Genomic DNA, 23,710 nt, shown 5'->3' with positions numbered 1-23,710 from the left:
GGGTCAATCAAATATATATACGCCCAATAAGAATATATCATATTATCATAAACGTTAGATGACAATACTCGAAAGGATATCTTCTAAAAACGTTGCTGTCAACGTGAATATTGGAATGCGGACATATTTGATGCAAGTCATTGCAAATATTGGACTACTGTAGTTAATTTCGATACTGAGTCACGTGGTTATCGTCGTCTGCGTTCGACAACATGGCTGCGCCCATACTCAGAGAAGCCGAGCTTGACATAGGCATGTCTTTAAAAAAGGCTGTTTCAACCGTTTCACCTCTTGCTCTCCGAATCCTAGCAGAATGTCCAGTAACCAAAGCACGGGCTTGTGATCTCACACTTCCTCACTGTACGGTCAACACACCGGTGTTCATGCCTGTGGGTACACAAGGCACCATGAAGGGAATCACTGTAGATCAGCTTGATGAACTTGGGTGTCAGATTTGTCTTGGTAACACATACCATTTGGGAATGAGGCCGGTAAGTGATGCTCTGCTATTCATTTTGCGATATAAATTGTCAATAGACAGCTAGATAGCTTTCTGTTATCAATGTCAGTTGTACTTCAAACAATCAGGATGACCTGGTCTGTCTCATTACAGGGGCCAGAGCTGATTGAGAAAGCAAATGGCCTGCATGGCTTCATGAACTGGAAGAGAAACCTTTTGACTGTGAGTATCAGTTAATTGAATGTGGGGAGGAGCAAGACAAGACTGCAATATTCACCCGAATCTCACATACTGAATATTTATCCACTTTTCTTCACAGGATAGTGGGGGCTTTCAAATGGTTTCTCTTGTTGAACTTTCTGAAGTTACTGAAGAGGGGGTCAAGTTCAAGTCTCCATATGATGGCAAGGAAATCCTGCTGAGTCCTGAGCAGTCCATTGCCATACAAAACAGTCTGGGTAAGAAGGATCCAATCAGTCAAATTCATGTAGTATCTACTGCCCATTTATCTGTGAGGTAAAGTCACTACATTTCAGGTATTACTTTGTTTTGTACAGGATCTGACATCATGATGCAGTTGGATGACGTGGTCAGCAGTACAGTGTCAGGGCCACGGGTGGAGGAAGCTATGTGGCGATCGATTCGCTGGCTGGACCGCTGCATTGGAGCCAATAAGAATCCAGACAGACAGAACCTATTTGCCATCATCCAGGGTGGGCTGAGCGCAGAGCTACGCAAGACATGTTTAGACGGTAAGATGTTCATCCCTAATTTATCCGTTTTGTTCCATGACTGATCTGCCTCAGAGCAATTCGGCACAGCAAATTACTAGTTAATTTGTTTAACATCTTATTTTAGAAACACTGTGGAAAGAGAATTTAAAGAGATAATCTGAGCAGATGTTGCTTGATTTCCTCATATTGCCATAAATTTATTAGGGATAAAAACATTTTCTCGCTATGTTCTGGTCCTTTAAAGAAATGACAAAACGGGATGTTCCTGGCTTTGCTATTGGTGGGCTGAGCGGAGGTGAGGAAAAGGATGATTTCTGGAGGATGGTGACACTCAGCACAGACCATTTGCCTCGCCAGAAGCCTCGCTACCTCATGGGGGTTGGGTAAGGATGCTGCCTAACAAAATATTTACACACACAAGTTATAAGAAAAGCAAAAGTTTTGTTCTACTAACTATACAGTACTAATATGTATATGTATGGGATTCATGTGTTGTTGCTTTGTTATAGTTATGCAGTGGACTTGGTGGTGTGTGTTGCACTGGGTTGTGACATGTTTGACTGTGTCTTCCCCACTCGCACTGCAGTAAGTGTTAAGTTAATTACATATTATGATTCACATACTCTGTTAATTTACTACATGAATAATTATATTTTTACTTAAGCATTTGATTTTGATCATTTGTATACACAAACATAAAAAATTATAGCATTTTACACAATTATTTGACAGTACTTAAAAAAAATAATACATTGTATTTCTGTTTGTCTGACTGTTTTTCACTCAAATCTTTTGCAAATGAAGTTGACTACAGTGACTTAGCGAAGGATGTTATATACTACCATTCAAAAGTTTGGGGTCACAGAAAATGTCCTTGTTCTCCATGAACATACATTAAATTATTTAAATTGTTGTTTTATAAAATAGGAAATATAGCAAAATGAATAGGAAATATAGTCATTGATAAGGTTAGAAATAATTATTTTTAATTGAAATAATAATTGTGTCCTTCAAACTTTGCTATTATCAGAGAATCCTCCATTTGCAGAAATTACAGCTTTGTGCACACCTTTGGCATTTTGTCAGTTTAGGGAAATCTGAAGAGATTTCACCCCATGCTTCCTGAAGCACCTCCCACAAGATGGATTGGCATGATGGGCACTTGTTACATACCATACATTTAAGCTGCTTCCACAACAGTTCAATAGTGTTGAGATCCGGTGACTGCTGATCACTCCATTATAGACAGAATACCAGCTGACTGCTTCTTCCCTAAATAGTTGTTACATAGTTTAGAGCTGTGCTTTGGGTCATTGTCCTATTGTAGGAGGAAATTGGCTCCATTCAAGTTCCATCCACAGGCTATGGCATGGTGTTGCCAAATGGAGTCATAGCCTTCCTTCTTCAAGATTCCTTTTACCCTGTATTAATCACCCACTTTACCACCAGTAAAGCACCCCCAGGCCATCACATTGTCACCACCATGCGTGACAGATGGCGTCAAGCACTCCTGCAGCATCTTTTCATTTGGTCTGGGTCTGACAAATGTTGTTCTTCGTGATCCGAACACCTCAAACTTAGATTTGTCTGTCCATAACCCTTTTCATCAGTCTTCGTCTGTCCAGTGTCTGTGTTCTTTTGCCTGTCTGAGATATGGCTTTTTCTTCTTAACTCTGCAAAGAGAACCAGCAGAGTCCCTCATCTTCACTGTTAACATTGAGACAAGTGTTTTGGGGGTACTTTTTAGTGAAGCTGCCAGTCAAGGACCTGTGAAATATCTGTTTCCCAAACTAGACACTAATGTATTTGTCCTCTTGCTCAGTTGTGCACCAGGGCCTCCCCCTTCTCTTACTATTCTGGTTAGAGACAGTTTAAGGGAGTAGTACACAGCGCTTTACACAATCTTCACGTTTTTGGCAATGTCTCACATGGAATAGCCTTAATTTCTCAGAGCAGGAATGGACAAGTTTCAGAAAGTTCTTTGTTTTGAGCTTGCAGTCAAACACATTTGCTGATGCTCCAAATACTCAACTAGTCTAAAGAAGGCCAGTTTTATTTCTTCTTTAATCAGCTCAACAGTTTTGCTGTGCTAACATAATTGCAAAAGGGTTTTCTAATTATCAATTAGCCTATTAAAATTCTAAACTTGGATTAGCAAACAACGTGACATTGGAAAACAGGCATGATGGTTGCTGGTAATGGGCCTCTGTACCCCTATGTAGATATTCCATTAAAAATCTGCCGTTTCCAGCTACAGTTATTTACAGCATTAACAATGTTTAGACTTCATTTTTGATAAATGTAATTGTTATTTAAATGGAAAAAAAATGTCTTTCAGAAACAAGGACATTTCTGTGACCCCATACATTTTAACGGTAGTGAATATATTCACCAAAACATTTGCTCTACCTTAACATTTACAAGTTCTGAATAACGTTGAACAACACCAACTGCAATGTCCAACGCAGGACATTCTCCTCAACATTCAGGTTTGAACCTGTCCAACATTGCTTGGAATGGTGTATAAATCCTTGCTAATGTTAGGGTCCTATACAGCGAATGTCTTGGCTAATGATTTCCTAATAATTACAAAATAATAATAATAATAGTCCCTTATTTTCAATAGGGGCCAAAGTGGCATCATTAGCTGAGTTATTGGTGTTGAAAACTGCTGTAGATATAAACAAATCATGTGGCACTAAGCTCAGCCATTTTTTTTTTTAGTAAAAAGGCCCATTTAAAACTTTAATTTAACCTCCTAAGACCTGAGCTCTGGTGCAGGAAGCCTACAATGGCCTCATATGGACACCGGGTCTCAGGAGGTTAAGGTACCGCCTACAAATTAAACAACCAATCAGTCACAGGAGGTAAGGACCACCTGTCTTTATTAATGTGCTTTTTGTGATTATTGGGAAAACCGTCATGAAAGTATGTGTAAAATGGCTTTTGGAAATGTAGCCTATTGTTATGAAATAAAATTGCTTTTTATTAAAATAAACAATCAGAAATGTGCGAAATGGTCAAATGTTTTTGCACGATCAAATTATGGAAACGATTTTCAAAATAATGTTCCTATTCATACTTAATTTAAAAATGATATATATATATATATATATATATATATATATATATATATATATATATATATATATATATATATATATATATATATATATATACACTGAACAAAATTATAAATGCAACACTTTTGTTTTTGCCCCCGTTTATCATGAGCTAAACTCAAAGATATAAGACTTTCTCTATGTACACAAAAGGCCTATTTCTCTCATTGTTTACAAATCTGTCTAAATCTGTGTTAGTGAGCACTTCTCCTTTGCCGAGATAATCCATCCACCTCACAGGTGTCATATCAAGATGCTGATTAGACAGCATGATTATTGCACAGGTGTGCCTTAGGCTGGCCACAATAAAGGCCACTCTAAAATTTGCAGTTCCATCACACAGCACAATGCTACAGATGTCGCATGTTTTGAGGGAGCATGCAATTGGCATGCTGACTGCAGGAATGTCCACTAGAGCTGTTGCCTGTGAATTTAATGTTAATTTCTCTACCATTAGCCGTCTCCAAAGGCGTTTCAGAGAATTTGGCAGTACATCCAACCAGCCTCATAACTGCAGACCACATGTAACCACAACAGCCCAGGACCTCCACATCCAGCATCTTTACCTCCAAGATCGTCTGAGACCAGCTACCCAGACAGCTGCTGCAACAATCAGTTTGCATAACCCAATAATTTCTGCACTTACTGTCAGAAACCGTCTCAGGGAAGCTCATATGCATGCTCATCGTCCTCATCGGGATCTTGACCTGACTGCAGTTCATCATCGTAACCGACTTGAGTGGGCAAATGCTCACATTCGATGTTGTCTGGCACTTTGGAGATGTGTTCTCTTCACGGATGAATCCTGGTTTTCACTGTACAGGGCAGATGGCAGACAGCGTGTATGGCGTTGTGTGGGTGAGCGGTTTGCTGATGTCAATGTTGTGGATCAAGTGGCCCATGATGGCGATGGGGTTATGGTATAAGCAGGCGTGTGTTATGGACAACAAACACCGGTGCATTTTATTGATGGCATTTTGAATGCACAGAGATACCGTGACATTGTTGTGCCATTCATCCACGACCATCACCTCATGTTGCAGCATGATAATGCACGGCCCCATGTTGCAAGGATCTGTACACAATTCCTGGAAGCTGAAACATCCCAGTTCTTGCATGGCCAGCATACTCTCCAGACATGTCACCCATTGAGCATGTTTGGGATGCTTTGGATCGGCGTATATGACAGCGTGTTCCAGGTCCTGCCAATATCCAGTAACTTCGCACAGCCATTGAAGAGGAGTGGACCAACATTCCACAGGCCACAATCAACAACCTGATCAACTCTATGCGAAGGAGATGTGTTGAACTGCGTGAGGCAAATGGTGGTCACACCAGATATTGACAGGTTTTGGGACCCCCCCCAGAACCCCCCAATACAGTGAAACGGCACATTTTAGCCTGGCCTTTTATTCTCTACCTGTGAGGTGGATGGATTATCTCTGCAAAGGAGAAGTGCTCACTAACACAGATTTAGACAGATTTGTGAACAATATTTGAGAGAAATAGGCCTTTTGTGTATATAGAGAAAGTCTTAGATCTTTGAGTTCAGCTCATGATAAATGGGAGCGAAAACAAAAGTGTTGCGTTTATAATTTAGTTCTGTATATATATAGTTGTTTGGCCCTTTGTGTTAATAATCCAAGTAGCTTATTTTGTCTGTTAGTTTATAGCAGTGCTTGTTTCTGATTATGGTATTGATGATTCTAATAGTTGTGAGGAGGATGATTATGGTAGTGATGAGTCACTTATTCCAGAGGTTTGGCTCGGCCCTGGTCCCGTGGGGATCTCTGACGATTACCAAGAAGCAGTTTGCCAAGGACCCACAGCCAATTGACCCAGACTGCCAATGCCCCACCTGCTTGAGGTAAAGGTATTTGAACCCTGGTACACTGAGGGTCACAATACAGACAGCTTTGGGATGGAAAAATGCATTGGGTGGGTTAACCATATAAAGTGGGCTTCCCATCTTCAAAGGATGTTTTGGTGGTAGGAAGCATTATGCCGAGAACTGCTCTGTCACATACAGTATTGATTACATTTTTCCCCAATGTCTCCAGGCACAGTCGGGCCTATCTGCATGCTCTGTTCAAGAGTGACACTGCAGCCATGCATCACATCACCATCCACAACATATCCTACCAGGTCTGTATTTCTGTAATGTGTGATAGTTGCCCTTAGATGTATTCAGCATGGATTAAAACCTTATCTGATTGCATCCAGCTCACTCTGATGAGGTCGGTGAGACAGAGCATCATAGATGGCTGCTTCCCAGACTTTGTGAGGACATTCATGAAGAGAATGTTCCCTTCACCTGAGCAGTACCCCAGCTGGGCGGTGGATGCTCTGGCAACGGTCAGCATCACGCTGGAATAAACTGTTCAAATCCCTGCCTTACACAGACTTGGACTTCCTTTGCAATGAACAATGAGACCTTTTATATGAGAAAATTGACCATTTGTTAGAATTTATTATAGCTTTTTGACATTTATTCCTCAAATGGTCAATTGTCCCTTCCTATATATTCTGTCAGCCTACTTACTGAACAGTTTAATAATGTTTATGTGCTTGAATATTTCTTACTGTTTTAATATTTAGTTCAGTTGTTTTTTACATTAGTTATTTAAAAGAAAAGCATTTATAAAATGTAATGTTGTTAAGGTACAATGTAGGGTATGTACTCCGTATACTTTGTTGACATCCAGTGTTCACTGCTGACCATTTCGGTATACAAATATAGAAGTGTATGAGCAACTGTCTTTTCATATCCAACACGTTTTGTTGTTACCATGGCTACAGACCTGCAGTCCACCCTCTTTAATGCCATGCATGACTTCTAACACAGAATTATGGTCATAAACCCACAATTAGAGCTCATTTTGGAACATTTCCTAGGGCTTATTATCGACCTTTACCAGCAGGAGGAAACCAATACATTTCTATACTGTAGTGCTGTTTTCTTCTGGTGAGGAGAAACCGAAACTTGTGTGCGTGATATGGATTTTGAGCCACTAGAGGGCAAAGATTTACTAAACCTGACAATAAGCATGGGAGTTAAATTACACTCTCTACTCTACTAATTTTACATGCTGGAGAAGTATATGGGAAATAGCGACCCCATCTGGTTCAAAAGCAGAGAAGTAGAGCATGTAGGATTTAGTCAGATTTGCATGCAATGGGTAAGAGGAGTAGTGGCAAGCCAATCCCCTTGGAAGTACCTTCAGGGGGATCACAATTTCCTGTCTTCTAAGTGTTACCTCAAACACAAGATGAGACCAAACATGAGTTTCAGCTGGCAAGACAGTCCAAGGACCAAATAATATGTTGCCTATGAAACAAATCAGGACTTCTTGTTAGACATATTGGCATGGGTAATTTACTGATCCAATGTTTAGGTTTTTGTTCCAGAATTAGTGTTGTTTGATAGGTACCTGTATTCAGATCTATTTTTAGTAATTGATATTAAACATATATATTATGGTATCTGGTAAGATTTCTCTACATCTGGTGAAGGTATCTATAAATTTCGGGTTTAATAGCATCTGTTGCCATTGGCTGTGCCTGAGAGATAAGATAGGCTACTGAAAAAACACAATTTAAAGCTAGAAGTTTATTAATTGGTTAAATATTTACCTCATAATGATTAACATATAGGGCTTATAATAAACGTGTTAATAAACATTGTATTTAGTTAATCAATAATTGTGTGCATCACTTGAATTAGATTTTTTTTTTGGAATATGTTTTTTGGATAAATATGAAAGGGTGTAAAGACAATTGGAGCATAGACAAACCATGCAAAATCGTAAAACGTATGTAAAAAAAAAAAAATGTAACATTAAGGTTTATTGGAACGGCGCGAGTAAATAGGGGTTATTTCAACATCCCGGAAAAATTACATTTTTAAATGGATTAACATAATCTTACATGACCATGACTCATAAATAATTCCACAAGAATTAGTGCATGACCTGAATTATTGATGAGAAAATAACCAGGCATCTTCAATAAAGTGACAACGATTAATGTATATATGACGAGCTTGTTCAATATTTCAAATGTTCCATGCACGGATTTTGGCTTGTAGGCTAACCTCGAAGAGAATGTAATTGTTCGAGCAAATGGCTTTGCTGTCGCTGCGTCCGTAAGGAGCCTGCGGATGTTCAAAGAGACAACCAGTTGCTCGCAAACCTGTCACGCTCAAATCTGCCTACTCACGCGCCTGACATCGCGGAGCGTCCACTACCTGTTGCTTTGGAAGAAGAAAAGTAGCGTATTATATCGTGGGAGTAACCAAATAGTTTCATTTAACAATACTCATTCAGTAATGTGCTATTTGGAATTTAAATAACAAGGAATAGTTAGGCTATTTTTGGGAAGCCCCTCCAGGCGTCTTGTTCGTAGCATCTTCATCTCTGGCATTGTGCGCCTGTGTTTTCGGTGCTGAGGTGGGGACGATGGTAGAGCTGGAGAAGGAGGTGCTCCCGCTGCCTCCACGGTACCGGTTCCGAGACCTGTTGCTGGGTGACTGGCAGGCTGATGACAGGTAGGAAACATCTAAACTTGTGTTTTCAGGCGAAACTTGTGTTGGCAGTCAGGTATATCTCAAGTTGCTTAACAACTTAGGTTTACCTGGGTATCAGTCAATATAGTGTAGGTATTTTGCAGAGCCATCGCAACTAAAAAAAATCGAGCATATATTGTAATTATTTGTTTTATTCGTTATTTTGATGGTGCTGTCAGAGAGGATAGGGTATACGTACCACTGCCGCAGCAACAGGTTTTTATAACGGAAAGACTGAACTAAGTGTATTAAATGTAGCCTATGTATGTGTAGCTTTATGTACGTGCGTGCTTGCGAATATGTTTTATTGATTAATGCTTAAAGCACAGGCTTTCCAAATCCTTAAATGTCATAATTGCGACAGTACAGTAAGGAAAATGTCATTAAGTTATAATTTGAGCCCAGACATTTTACCGAGTACCTATTATCAAGCCAAAGATGAATGGACCCAGTGAGCACGGACAGGGAGGGCTGTTGTGATAGTTAAAAAGTAGATGTGTCTCTACCAAGAGCTTCTATTGACCTGTACTTTATTTCACATGTTCAGGAAAATATTTTGCTTATGGTTTACAAATGCATACACATTTATTGGTGTATGCATGCAACACTTGGTGTATATATTTATACGTCATAGAGACTAGTGGAATATTGCACCTAAATTTCAAGCCTGGACCCCCGTTGCTAGGTGAGAAATTAGGACCAAAGCTATTGCTTCTGGTCTTCCTCCTGAGTGGGTGTTTCAAATCAGATAATTGGAGAAGGCTCATTATGAAAAGGGTCGATGGGAGGCAAGTTCCATTTAAACGTTATTCAATACTACAGATGCAGTAATACTGCAATTGAATGGCCCTGATCTCAACAATAAACCGTAATGGAAGGACATATCTGAAACAACATCCACAATGCAGTACGTAATAAATAGGTGTACTAATTGTATTTGTTTCTTCGAGCTTGCTGAAATGTACTCCAGCATATCTTACGTCACCATTATTTCCCATTAACTCCCAAATGGCATATTTCTGTGTGAAGTAAAATCCTCGTAGTCTGTGCATGGTCATCCTCTCACCAGTGGCCTCCTCTAATGTGTTAGCTATTGCCCAGGGACTATTGTTATGAGGACAGAGTACAGTGGGGCCTTACTCAGATGGTGGGAAACCACGATTAAATCGTGGTTACAGTTCAGTGGTGAAAGCTAAAGGTTGTCTTCTGTACACTGAGTCACATTCCCTATCTTTTGAGCTAACCTCTAGAAAGCAGACTAAAACACACTGGCCAAATGTCTGAGCTGAGGATGGGAAAATGCATGTGAGAGAAACCAAGTGGGCGTTTAGTGGGGAACAAGGGGGCCATAAACATTGTGACTGTCCTCATTGTTTGCATGGCTGAGAGCTTCCAGAAACATTCAGTGCACATGCACATTGCTGTACTGCTCCTGTGCAGTATAACACGTTCATAATGCACCTGTCTCTCCTCAGTATCTACCAGGTCAAAAAGGAGGTCACATTTGGTGATAAACAAGTTCTTAGATGTATATGACCAGTAACCTTTAATAACGTGTAACCTTCCTTACTATAAACTGTTGGTATGTCATTAATAATACAGATCATGGTAGCACAGAGCCATGTTGTACTTAGTTGTATAACCTATAACTACACCTCAACGGTAAATTTAAGAAGGTCCTCACAAAAACACATTCTGATGGAGTGGTCAGCACAGTCCACAGCAAATAGTATTTCCTGTAGCCTGAAGCCAGTACCGTGTTGCTGTAGCTGATGAAGGGGATTGAAGAAGATTTACCAAAAGCCTCTATGACCCCACACACACACACACACGCTTGGTTTCTAAATTTGTTGAGACTGGCAATCCATGTCCCCTCTCCCCTTATGTTAACCTTAACATAAACTTACAGTTCCTATGGGGTTGCAACCCCACGTGGCATCACCTGATATGAAAATGGAGTCGGGGGAGAATGTTTTACAATTGACTTATAGCCACAAATAAGGAAAATAACCTGGTTAGATATTGAAATTGGGTCGTCGGCCAAAAAGCTTTGGGAACCCCTGCCTTAACCTCAGTGCAGAGGCAGAGCTTTAATGAGTGTGTGGCACCCATGGCAACCAATCACAGGGGCCCCCAAGAAGTTTATTACGGTTGAAAAAAAATGTAATTATATTATGATTCATTTGCTACATACTGTTTAGTTGACATTGAAGTGACAAACATATATATTTTTTATGATAAAATAATGCATTTGTATGATGACCAATCTGTGACCATGGGAGTGTAGCCAGCGTTGCCAGATGGGACAGTTTCCCCCATAATTGGGCTATTTTTAATGACAGTGTGTGGTTTTTGTGGAGTCCACAGGTGATTTGGTCTATATTGTCATTGAATCTGGAAAACCTGGGTATAACGTTGGATTTTGGCTCGTTTGCAAAGTATCTGAACAGTGGAAAATCAACAAAACATAAATGGAATGTACACTCACCTAAAGGATTATTAGGAACACCTTACTAATAGTACAGAACTGCCTTAATTCTACGTGGCATTGATTCAACAAGGTGCTGAAAGCATTCTTTAGAAATGTTGGCCCATATTGATAGGATAGCATCTTGCAGTTGATGGAGATTTGTGCGATGCACATCCATGGCACGAAGCTCCCGTTCCACCACATCCCAAAGATGCTCTATTGGGTTGAGATCTGGTGACTGTGGGGGCCATTTCAGTACAGTGAACTCATTGTCATGTTCAAGAAACCAATTTGAAATGATTCGAGCTTTGTGACATGGTGCATTATCCTGCTGGAAGTAGCCATCAGAGGATGGGTACATGGTGGTCATAAAGGGATGGACATGGTCAGAAACAATGCTCAGGTAGGCCGTGGCATTTAAACGATGCCCAATTGGCACTAAAGGGCCTAAAGTGTGCCAAGGAAACATCCCCCACACCATTACACCACCAGCCTGCACAGTGGTAACAAAGCATGATGGATCCATGTTCTCATTCTGTTTACGCCAAATTCTGACTCTACCATCTGAATGTCTCAACAGAAATCGATACTCATCAGACCAGGCAACATTCTTCCAGTCTTCAACTGTCCAATTTTGGTGAGCTCGTGCAAATTGTAGCCTCTTTTTCCTATTTGTAGTGGAGATGAGTGGTACCCGGTGGGGTGTTCTGCTATTGTTGCACATCCGCCTCAAGGTTGTGCGTGTTGTGGCTTCACAAAGGCTTTGCTGCATACCTCGGTTGTAACGAGTGGCTAAATCAGCAGTGTATCAAATACTTGTTCTCCCCGCTGTATGTCTACCACTCAGAGGGAAGAAAAGCAATACTTTATAAATATGTAATATAATCATATGTGCCCTTGAGGATCGACTTTAGTGAAGTTGTTGTGCAGCAGAAGCAAGAGAAATAGATTTGACGTTACAATGACAGGAGCAGCATCGGAGATTATATTTATGATCCAGGTCCAAAAGCAGCTAGGCAGCGAAGTTTTGTAACTGCAGGTAGGCCTACGTTTTGTTGTAGCCTGATTTGTTGTAGCCAGTTTATCTTTGGAAGAAAAAAAAAAAAGTCAAAAGGTAGACTAACAACTGATTTCCCGGATTTACATCAGCGTTAGGGGCAGAAGATTACCAGACGTTTCTAAAAAGAATAGTATTCTAAGAACCATAGTGCCTGTGTGGTTGCGATGACGCTAGCACGTGGTTCTGTTTTCCCCACATCTGCTGTTCTCAACTGCTGACTCTGTTTTCAAGGGTTGGCTACGCTGATTTGAATTACCTGCCAACAGCGATCCAAATTTGTTCAGAATGATAGGTGAATGTATTTTGCCTTCAAATTAAGTTTGCTAATTATTTTTCATCTATCTTCTGCAAAAGTTGGTTAATCTACTCCTTGATTGTGTAGGCTATCTGGATTCATACTTTTTGTTTAGGTTTTGTTTGGTCAATCAGACAAGCTACTATTTCGCGGGTTGTTATGTAAACGGCCACATGATGCATAGCATACCCATGGGAAGTAGGATCCTCTGACGAAATTCTGGAGAAAATGGGAGTTCAACCTGACTATTGAGAAGACAATGAGATTTCTGTGTATTTCTCGTTGCCTTCCCTGACTTAAGCCTCACAGCACGCCCCGGCCTTGCATGTACACCAACGTAGCCTAACCCTAATGCCTCACCACCGTGTGTTTCTGTGGTAGATTTTGAACATTTCGTTCAACTGTCACTCCACAATGACAAAACAAATACAAAATACGTTTTTTGAGGACAAGGTAGTTCTAGAAGATGAGGTGGCATGCAATGGTGCAGGTTTTGACCGTGTGACCTGCTAACATTTTACATGGTTTACTCATTTAATCTAAGACTGTTTACATTTATTAATTTTTTTGACAGCTGGCGAAGAAGATAATCCCATATGCTGTTTAAAGCACATTAAAGCTAGGCATGAGTTTCAGTGGAAGCAGTCCACATAATTATTTTGCAAAATAGCTTCTATTGCTTGGGAAACAGTAACTACAACGAGTTCTGTCACAAAAGTGCATTTAAAAAAACGTTTGTTTATCAGTTGGTAACACTTTAGTTTGTTTCTCTCTGAAAGTGCTAATTAAATAGGTATTAACTCTCTGTCAGTGAGCAGGGTTATACAGTGCACTCCAGAATTCTTGGCATCCTAGGAAAATATGAACAAAAAAAGGTTTCCAAAAATATAATTGTTTATCAGCTTGATCTTACATTAAAATATCATGTAAATCTGACCATTAATTGAGTGATAGTTGCTTTAAGATAAATTAAATCAAAAACATGTCTCAGTTATTGGCACACCTAAAAAATATTATGAAGCCAATCTAATTGATGCATATATCAATCATGATTTAACAAAATAACCTAATCCCCACTGTGGAGTATGGTGGTGGATTTGCGATGCTGTCGGGCTGTTTTACTTGTCAAGGCCCTGTGGGGTATACCAGAAAGATGGCTTAGCCAATGTAGGGTTCCATAAACATATCTGGCTTCCTCTAATCAGATGGGGAGTTCCAGAGTTTTTGGTACCAAAACATTTGATTTTCATGTACATGATTAGGCTAATTAAAGCATGGACTGGTTGATCCAACAACTTGCGCATGCATGCAATTTTAAAAAACGTCCTTATGACAGAAAACATGATGGACCTTATAATCAAAATATGGAGCACAATGTTTTAGTAGTTTATAGAACTTGTTGCCACTCTCTACAACCTTCATGTAAATGTTTTCTCCAAAATGATTTTCATAATATTCTTATATTTCATTTTTGCCAGGCTCTTTTTGCTCCAATGGGCCTGCAACTGCAAATAGAATGTGTTGTCATGAAAAGCACTTCATGCATTACATTAAACACACTTCCTATATTGGCTATGCAGTTAGCCTACCATTGCAATTGACATACTGTAGACTACAGAAATTCAACTAAGCTATTATTAGTATTTCAATAAAAGTCCATTATTAAAAATGCATAAGTCTGTAGGTCCGTTTGATAATGAAATCATGCCACTTCACTTATTCATTTACTTTGTCAGTTATTTACAGCCAGGCTTCCAATCAGGCTTTTGCAGCAGCTGTGTTAGGAAAAATAGCAAAAATAGTTTGTATAGGGTGACTGACGGATAAGGGTTGAGTTACAGTTTATTCATTTAGCAGATGCTGTTATCCACTGTGACTTACAGTTTATTAAGTTGGCCAGAGACATGGTTGACTATGTGGTAAAATTATAATGTTAAAAAATAAATTATTCTGAATGAGCTTAAGGTTCTAATGGAAGTTCAATACTTTTTTCCCTTTGTAATGCATGGCGCACAATGCTGGCTGCGAGATCAATTGGATTTTCTGCAAATGAACAGGCCATAGTGATGGAATAGAGTCTGGTTGGTTGATAAGCTATGTGTTTTATTCACTTGGATAGGATAAGATACATTTAACCTAGTAGGGTGCAGTTTTAATTCAGAGAATTTGTTGCTATGGTTTCTGATCTGGCTCTCTTTCGGGGTCTCTCTTTGTTGAAGTTCTGATTTGATAGACCTTGCTAAGTTACTAATCCAGCTTTCTGAAATACACTTGTGGAAACATTATGATATTTCATAACATGAACTCCATCTAGTTTGCCTCTGTCAGGAGGCTGAAACTGGGTTGTTGTTGGATCTTCCAGCAGGTATACTTCCAAATCCACACAGAAATGGTGCACAGACCATAGCTTCAAGCTTGCAATGCCATCACAGTTCCCTGACCTAAATCCCATTGTAAACCTGTGGAATGATCTGATGAGGAAATTCCACAAACGAGGATGAAGGACACCTGAAGGATCTGAAGAGTTTCTGTTTGTAGAATTGGTCTCAAATACCTTCCTTTGTGATCTCCCATTTCATTAAATATTAAAGGAGATGACTCAGAGCTGCTATCTTAGCAAAGCATGTCTGCACAAATTACTAAATGTAGGGCTTTCAATAATTGTTAGATGTTTTTCAAAATAAATAATTCATATGATATTTTGATCAAGCAGACGAACAACAATTATATTTTTTCATTACTTTACATCTAAGTGCCAATCATTTTGAAGCGCACTGTATGGTTTTTCATTTCAAATGTGTTAACATGCTACAGTGTATAAAAGGTGTCTTTGCCGTTGCAGTACCATAATCCTATAAAACAATTTTACATATGCAGACGCACATTAGGCATGCTACAAAATCTCGGTACATTTTTAAAAACACATTTGTGATGCCACAGTGTTTTCCAGCATTGTCAACATTGTCAAATAGCAGCATTTGGTGTGGATTTGGTTAAACATTTTATGTTTGAAATATCAAGTGTAAAAGGGAGAGAGACAAAGCAAAATAGGGAAAATGAAAGAGAGAAGGTGGAATGCAGGCCATTTCATTCTGTCCTTGTTCGTAGTGTGATCACCTCCGGTGTTGGCGCATTACCAGGTATAAAATGGACTTGGTGCAGATTGAGTGGACTCGGTCATGGTGACAAACACCTTAATACACAGGCTGACAGGCACAAGACAGTTTGATACATGTCACCATTTTCGCTTCATTAATCCACACTTTAGTCATTTACAATCCAGGCTTCAACACTCCCACACAATTCCGCACACGTACACATTCACACAAGCACGAACGCGTGTAGTCACACATGCCCGCACCGACATCACCACGAACACACACATACCTTCATTTCATACATAGCGTACATAGACGCAGACACAGCCCGAGGCTGTTCACACATCTGAGTACATAGTCCCACAGGTTCACACAACGAGACACACGCACATACACACTTCTTGCATGCGCGTGCATACATTATCTCCCTGGTGCATTCAAAGCATACTGTGAAAGCACACATTACTGAGCCCTTTAATCTCTATCTTCCCCCATGAACCCCACCCCCACACACTAGTTCCTCAACACATAGTAGCATGGCCCAATTACCCTATTTCTCCCCTGTCCATGTTTGTTCTGATATAACTGCTGCTTCACACACCATAAATACTCTGCCCAAACCTCTTCTAAAGGGCTCTCATCTGAAACACTGGGGAATATGCTGTGGAATTGTCTTTAAGACAGTTGATTTGCTTATTCCGTTCATCATTTCTGAACATGGTTTTCAATGTTGAACTCTCATACCTCTTCTCAGTAGATATGTATTTTAATAGTTCATCTACAAGTTTAAATGCAATGATTAGAACATGACTAAAGGGTTTTCCGGTTTGAATTACATCTGAAACATTTTTTTTTTTATGGTGCTCATTGCTTATTAGCTCAGAGTGAACTATTATTTTTGGTCTTTGACCTATCCTCATTGTAGAGCTCAGGTAAAAGAAACTCCGCTGGACATTTTAAAGACTGGTCTCAGGGGTTGTTCCACAAGAGCGTTTAAGCAGTTTACTCTTTATAGTTTAGCAGTGATTGTGTTGTGTCGCACACTGATGGACCACTTTTACAGAACCCCCGAACAAAGTACTTCATTAAGTGTTTGTTGGGTGTTGGTCTTTACACAAAACAGCAACAACACTCGGTTGTCACACTTGGTTGCGATGCCATAGCAATCTACTCAAGTGCCAATGTTTCACTCCACCACCCTCCTGTCAGTCTTCGGTTGGATGACCTTCGACTATAAAGAAGCCCATTTCATGGAACCGAAAAAAAGCTTTCTGGTACTATATCTCAGTGGCTCCTGTACTGAGTGGGGTATTTTTAAAATCTCAGCTGCAGACCAATATGAAGTAAGCACTATGCATCCCATGCCATTTCCACATGTTAGTAGCATTTGATTTATACCATACAGCAGGCTGTTATGAATCTTATTCTTTAGAACCAGTCATTGCTTTAAAATCCAGGAGTCCGTTTAGAGGGTGGCTGTGAATGCTGCTTGTGTAACAGCAACCGCTGGCACTGTTTCTGCTCTCTGGCAGGCCTGGAGATGCAAAATGAAAATGTGAAAGCCCGATCTGTTGCGGGTTAATAATACGCTTTTTTGCTCACTGAAAGGAGCGATCTTTGTCTCAAATGGGATTGTTATAAATCCCCTTGCTCACAGCTGGAAGGATTGATCTTGTTGATACCAAACTAGCAAACCTGATCCCTGATTTGCTCAGGAACTGGTTGACACTGACTACAGAGGGAAACAGCTCAATCATTTATATTTTGACACAATCTGAACTGCCTTATCTGAAAATACATCAACACTCTCTTTTGCTTTGAGTATATTACATAACTGTTCATACACACACTCACACTTTCTGACACACACAGGGAGAGGAGTCCCTACAGCATGCCATGTTTGTCTAAAACGTTTAGAGTGTAATTAGACAGTCTCATCCATCTGATCACCAAAGCCAGTCTCAGCAGGCTGGGATTATCATACAAATGAAAGCCTTTTATCTTTAAGACAAATTCTCTTATGCACTGTCACCACTGCAGCATACCTCATTCAACTTCACCCACTGCTCAGCTGTTTCTCTTCCAGTGTTGCATCTTCCCTTTGGCCCTATCTCAAAGGCTGAATTCAGAACCCAAGTATGATTAGTAATCATTATAACTGCTTATATTCACTGTTTGATTCCCTCAAAGTGATCTAATGCAATGTTCAAAATCAAGATCCATCAATTCTTGTCAGTGACCTCTTCTAATGGTTGTCAGCAATACAGGAATATAGATGGCGTCCTATAAAAAAGAGATCTGAGGCACGGAGTGAGGCGGTGGCGGTGTGAGGGCCATCGTGGGAGTTGTAGTCTAGTCCACAGATAATGAGCTTTCTGGATGATGCGAAATGTGTTACCCTCCAACATGTGCAGTTGGTAAATACAAATAAACAGAATTTTTTTTTTTCAGTTAAGGTTATTGTGATGAATTTATCTGTTTTTAAATTGGTAGGCAGAAGCATCCACAATGTAGCTCGTTGAAGCTCAGACAAGGTTGGCAGAAAGTGACAGCATCTTGGCTGTGCCCACTTATCGATGCCTAATTTACCTGACTTTTGAAGTATGCAGGCCAAATAATAAGAGTAAAGAGGTTTCAGGGAGACTGTTGCCTGGGATAAATGGAGGAAACATGCCTTCTTTTTAAAACAAAAATTGTCAGAAAGAGTGAAAGGAGACAGCTTGTCCCTGTGTCTGTTTCACGTTTTTCTTTTTAGAGTAGCTTGTTCTGTACCCCACCTATATTGGGTTCATTAAATGTGTGGCATGCCGAATCTTGAAACAGAGTCTCGTCCTCGTCAAGTGAGAGGGCCCTTCCAAAAGAGGTTCTGAACCATGGAGAGTCAGCACAGAGAAAATAGCAGATGTCAGGACATTCTAGGGGTAGCGGACTGCGTCAGCTCCTTCCCTGCTCTGTGGCCTATCACCAGCCTGGATTGGGACAGGAGCACAACCTGCCTGAAATCACCATATAGACTTCTCTATAGACTAATGACCTATCTGTCTGTCACCTTATAGCAGAGATGTGGAATCAAGTCACATGACTTGGACTCGAGTGACATATTTTGCGACTTGAGACTTGCTAAAAAGAGAAAACAATTGCAACTTGACTTGGACTTGATGCCTGAGACTTAACTTGGACATGAGCTGTATGACTCAAAGGACTTCCTCTGCACCCTGTTTCATCTCTGCTCACGCTGCCCAACGCTCAAAGACCTAGTGTTCAATGTTCTCTACACGCATCGATTGGATGAGCAGAATAACACAACCATATTTCAGTCTCGTTTAACCTTTCTCAATGTCATGCAAACTAGGTCTGAATCTCAAATTGCACACTTGCATACTATATAGTATGCCAGATTAATATGTGAGAAGATAAGTATGTCCCAAACCATAGTACGCTGAAAATAGCATAGGCAGCAGAGCGAAATGTCACAATGCGTAGCGAAATGTTATTGTCATTGCTTTGCGTTTGCGTTGTGAACAGCAATTGTTAACAACATTGATTTAGTGGTAGTTCCAAAGCAGAATTTAAAGAGGAGGCAAATTGCCAAACTTACTCCAACAATTTTTGAGGAGGCAAATTGCCAAACTTAATCCAGAAAGGTGGCGCTCAAAAGCACAAACACAACAAATCTGAAGAATCATCTCTGGATCCACCACGTGTATTTTTACAATATTATTAGGCTACACTATAATAGTGGCATAACATTTACAATATAAACAATAACATTGTTCATGGCAATTATTTGTGCAACAAATAATTGTCAACTAAATAATCGTGTCAGCCCTATTTATTCGAACACTGTGCACTTCACCTATGGAATTTGGAATGCATAATTCCTGCTTTTGTGTCCCACTTCAATCAATCAATCAAATGTAATTTATATAGCCCTTTTTACATCAGCAGTTGTCACAAAGTGCTTTTACAGAACACCCAGCCTGAAACCCCAAGGAGCAAGCAACAAGTGTTGAAAGCACAATGGCTAGGAAAAACTAGAAGGGTTGAACTTTAGGAAGAAACCTAGAGAGGAACCAGGCTTGGAGGTGTGACCAGTCCTCTTCTGGCTGTGCTTGGTGAACATTTTAAGAATACAAGTTGTAATAATTAATAAACCCTTTTGGACTGTGTCCAGAGTCAAGCATCAACCAAAGGGACACCAAGCAAACGCAACCACCCTGAAATGAGGGCCAAGTATTGCCAGCAGAGTTCACCCCAATTGCACAATAGGCACAACGGAGAGACAACAATAAGCCAGTGACTCTGCTCCAGAATGGCATTTGAGAGAGGGCATCCCAGTGCAATAGGGCAATGGTCAGTAATATTTCATTTAAATACATCAATCACTATATATTTATTGGGGAGATCTGTCATCAACATAGACTTTGTAGGCTCCTTTAGATAAGGCTGTGTTGGTGTAATGATTAGCTGTGTCAGATACAGCTCAGGATATGCTATCTGAATCCTGTTCCCAGCCCAACTTAAAATCTATATATTTATATGTGGTTAATGCCGTATGTTAGTTAGCTGGTTTAGCTTACATTTCTTAGCAGATGGTGGACAATATACATCTACAGTTCCAACATAGTTGTTTCTTCATTTAAAGCTTAATGCTTGCAGTTCAAAATGTCTTCTGAAGGGAGATATAATAGTATTTTTGGTAAAGTCTTTCTGTAAAAATAGTAACCATCACATTTAGCCACCTGATTTTCTTGATCATCAGGTTCCTCCAGGGCTTCATCTTCCCATCATGCAGCAGTTTTTGAAAGGCTTAGCACAAGAGAGCTGGAAGGAGGATTGACCAGAGAATATTGAGCAGACCCTGAATGGTCATCTCATTCTTAGACCCTGAGTGGTCATCTCATTCTTAGACCCTGAGTGGTCATCTCATTCTTAGACCCTGAGTGGTCATTACATTCTTAGACCCTGAGTGGTCATCTCATTCTTAGACCCTGAGTGGTCATCTCATTCTCAGACCCTGAGTGGTCATTTCATTCTCCGACCCTGAGTGGTCACTTCATTCTCAGGCAGGGAAACATACATCCACTGAGAGAAAGTCAGTATTAAATCCACTGTACTGATTTAACGAATGCTTGATTCCCAAAACAACAATATGTGTCAATGAGCCTACTGACTATTAGCTGGAAGTCACTTTCTAGAAGGATGAGAACTGTGAACACACAGTAGCTTGATTCTGGGGAAAGCACTCAGCTAAAGCATTGGCTAGCATCCACCCAAGTGTGCTTTCTTTGCTGCCTCTGAAGAACCTGTGTTGTGTGCGTCAGATAGGCAAGACCTTGTGACATCAGAGTGGGGGTTGGGAAGATGTGCGTGGGACTGTGTGTTTCTGTGTGTGTGTGTGTGTGGGGGGGGGGGGGGATCACATACACACAAGTCCATCTGATTGCTTTCCCCTAGGTCCCAAATCATGTTAGCATAATACGCTGCAGGAATTGTGTTCCTGCAGTCCACGAGACACAGAGAAGAGGGCTGAGAGATGATTTGCTGACGTTATATTATGTACCATATTTCATCAATTTTCATTTGATTGTATCCCTTCAATGGTATTATGAGATGGACTTCATAAAATATAATAAAATTAATTATCTTTGGATGAAATGTTAAATGCCTGTACAAATCTGAGGAGTTTGGTAGATGGAAGATTTATATTTTTACATTCTACGTTTTTAAATGCTATTGTCCAGTGTGGTTTACAGTTAGTGCTTTCATCTTAAGATAGCTATGTTAAACAGCTAGGCAACTCCATAGTAGTAAGTACACCAGTCACTGAATTAGCTATCAGCAGCAGTGTTTGGAAGGAGCGAGAGGGAGCTACCACCCCATATTGGAGGGGAACGCCTAAAGCAGTGGTTCCCAACCAGGGGTACAGGGACCCCAGGGGGCCCTTGGCCTCTCCACAGGGGGTACTTGAAAACACTCATGACACCACAGTCTTACTAGTCAAATTAACATGAGGGGGTACTCCAGGGGTGCTCCAAGCAGAGCAAAATTCTGTCTGTGGTACAGTAACTGAACAAGGTTGGGAACCACTAGACTCTAGAGCAGACCTGGACAAGATAAGGCCCCCGGGTCGGATCCGGCCCGTTGAGTCATTCTGTCCGGCCCGCGATATATATCCAAAACGTTAAAAATAATATAAAATAAAAATACTTGACAAGCTCTGCAGATTACTTAAATTCATTTACTGCTGCTATTTATTTTATTTCAAATTAAAAGTCCTGTGGCACTTCCAGTAATAAGTACAATAGTATCATACTGTCTATTTTAAATACTTTTAAGTTGAAACAAGCTATTTGCGTTGCTATGATACGTAGCTATGGACAAGCACCACAATCCACATGCGTAAGTTATTATTTGTTCATATACGCAATTGATAGCAATCTCTGAAAATGAGCCTGTCTAAGAAAAGTTGATAACGAAAGCAGGGTATTTAAAAAGAATGGACAGAAAAATATTTATTTGCAGATGTGGCAGTTAAAGCAACTTGCTTAATATGTAAAAGCTAACGTTGCAGTTTTTAAACAGTACAAACTGCGGAGGCACTTCCAGGGCAAGCATGCAGCCAAATCCAAAAAACTGTCACCTGATGCTAAAATTCAACAAGTCCAAGCACTGATCTAGCCTCCCTGACAAACATCTTGCAGCAGTACCGCACACATCTTCAACAGAAATGACACCTGACCTCACTTGTCAACAACCATACGAGGCTCTCCTGTTCATATTGAGTGAGTGGCCCAAAACATTTATTTCTGTTAACAGCTCTTAACAGAGTATAATACAAAAAACATTGTTAAAGTAAATTAAGTTAGATTATGAAAATGGTGTAGCATGGAAAAGAAATATATTGAATATGCAAGTTAACAGAGTTAGCTATGCTGTGTGTTTTTTAAGCATGTTGGTTAAAAAAGTAATCTGGCCTGCGATGCTCTCTGGCATTTTCAATGTGGCCCCCCAGTGAAAAATATTGCCCACCCCTGGTCTAGAGATTACCGATGGCAGAGCAGAGAGCTTGAGTAGGAATTTAGGGTTTCATCATTGCCTGAAGGTAGTGAGGGACGTTTCCTTTGCTGCTCTGTAGCCAAGCACCATGGTCTTGTAGTGGAAATGGGAGAACTTGGGAAGGTTGAACACCATGCAGGCCACCGCATTCTGGATGAGTTGCAGGGGGTGGAGAAGAGGACTGGTCACACCTCCCAGTCTGGTGGAGAATGACAGGTTGTCTGTGGTCACACAAAGGTTCCTTGCACTCTAGGAGAGGGATGCTGTGGAGTTGTCAAATGCTTTCAATAGCTTGGATGTTGGCCCACAACTTATTAATTGGAAAAAACAAGGCCATTATTAGCAGTGGCTTTTCTATTGATATTTGTAGTGTTGGAGTTATTTTTCACTTAATAGAAAAATAGTTTGTATCAGATCTTGGCTGTAGGACTCAATCACTCCAAATGAATCATAGCTAGTCCTTTTAACTCGTATTCACGTAAAGAGAGAAGAGCTGAGTCGGGGGAAGGGACTGATGGGAGGAACAAGTGATGAAGAGGGATCCAGAGAAGGAGGAATGGATTATAGTTGCGCTGATGACCTAGGGCATGTTTTAATTCATGTAGAGCAGGTCTGGACACGGGTTTGAGTAAATGGAACACTAACATGCCGTCATTGTGGCCTGTACCATGTACAGCCCTGTCAGGTGATTGCCTTCATTTGTGTGCCGTTGTGTGCAAGGATCGCGTGGGCAGGGAAAGGGCGAGCATCAAGGGGCTCAAAGGAGGATACGCATTCACATCAGACCCAGTGCAGGAGATGACTGATGCTATTTTTCTCCATGCCATCCTAGCCATACACAGAGGCAT

The 23,710-nt window shown here is 40.4% G+C and overlaps 2 protein-coding genes across 4 annotated transcripts in view; both read left to right on the top strand.

Annotated features, from left to right (window-relative positions):
* The first annotated feature begins 17 nt into the window (after positions 1-17).
* On the top strand, positions 18-7,066 carry qtrt1 (queuine tRNA-ribosyltransferase 1). Its single transcript, XM_010874368.4, has 9 exons — positions 18-491; positions 614-682; positions 780-918; positions 1,018-1,212; positions 1,439-1,577; positions 1,704-1,779; positions 6,074-6,183; positions 6,377-6,461; positions 6,540-7,066. Exons 1-9 carry the CDS (start codon positions 213-215, stop codon positions 6,690-6,692), a joined length of 1,245 nt encoding a protein of 414 aa, XP_010872670.2. The 5' UTR covers positions 18-212; the 3' UTR covers positions 6,693-7,066.
* Positions 7,067-8,405: 1,339 nt separating this feature from the next.
* Positions 8,406-23,710, top strand: part of LOC105013096 (potassium channel subfamily T member 2) — a 73,866-nt gene continuing 58,561 nt past the window's right edge. For 2 of the 3 annotated variants that reach the window (XM_020050607.2, XM_020050606.2), the window contains exon 1: positions 8,406-8,862. In XM_020050607.2, coding sequence (XP_019906166.1) covers positions 8,774-8,862 — 89 coding nt within the window. In that variant the 5' untranslated portion in view covers positions 8,406-8,773. The remainder of the gene's footprint in view (positions 8,863-23,710) is intronic. The other variant, XM_020050605.2, reaches the window with a different exon arrangement.

Source organism: Esox lucius, chromosome 11 (assembly GCF_011004845.1).
Source record: "Esox lucius isolate fEsoLuc1 chromosome 11, fEsoLuc1.pri, whole genome shotgun sequence".
NCBI lineage: Eukaryota > Metazoa > Chordata > Actinopteri > Esociformes > Esocidae > Esox > Esox lucius.
Note: the sequence above shows the minus strand (reverse complement) of the source record. Positions and strands in the feature narration are given on the sequence as shown.

Bases quoted from the DNA above. Each gene is read 5' to 3' on its own strand.
- qtrt1 (XM_010874368.4), top strand. From the start codon at position 213: ATGGCTGCGCCCATACTCAGAGAAGCCGAGCTTGACATAGGCATGTCT. The intron at 683-779 runs GTGAGTATCAGT...TTTTCTTCACAG, and splicing joins GGAAGAGAAACCTTTTGACT to GATAGTGGGGGCTTTCAAAT. The intron at 1,578-1,703 runs GTAAGGATGCTG...GCTTTGTTATAG, and splicing joins CGCTACCTCATGGGGGTTGG to TTATGCAGTGGACTTGGTGG.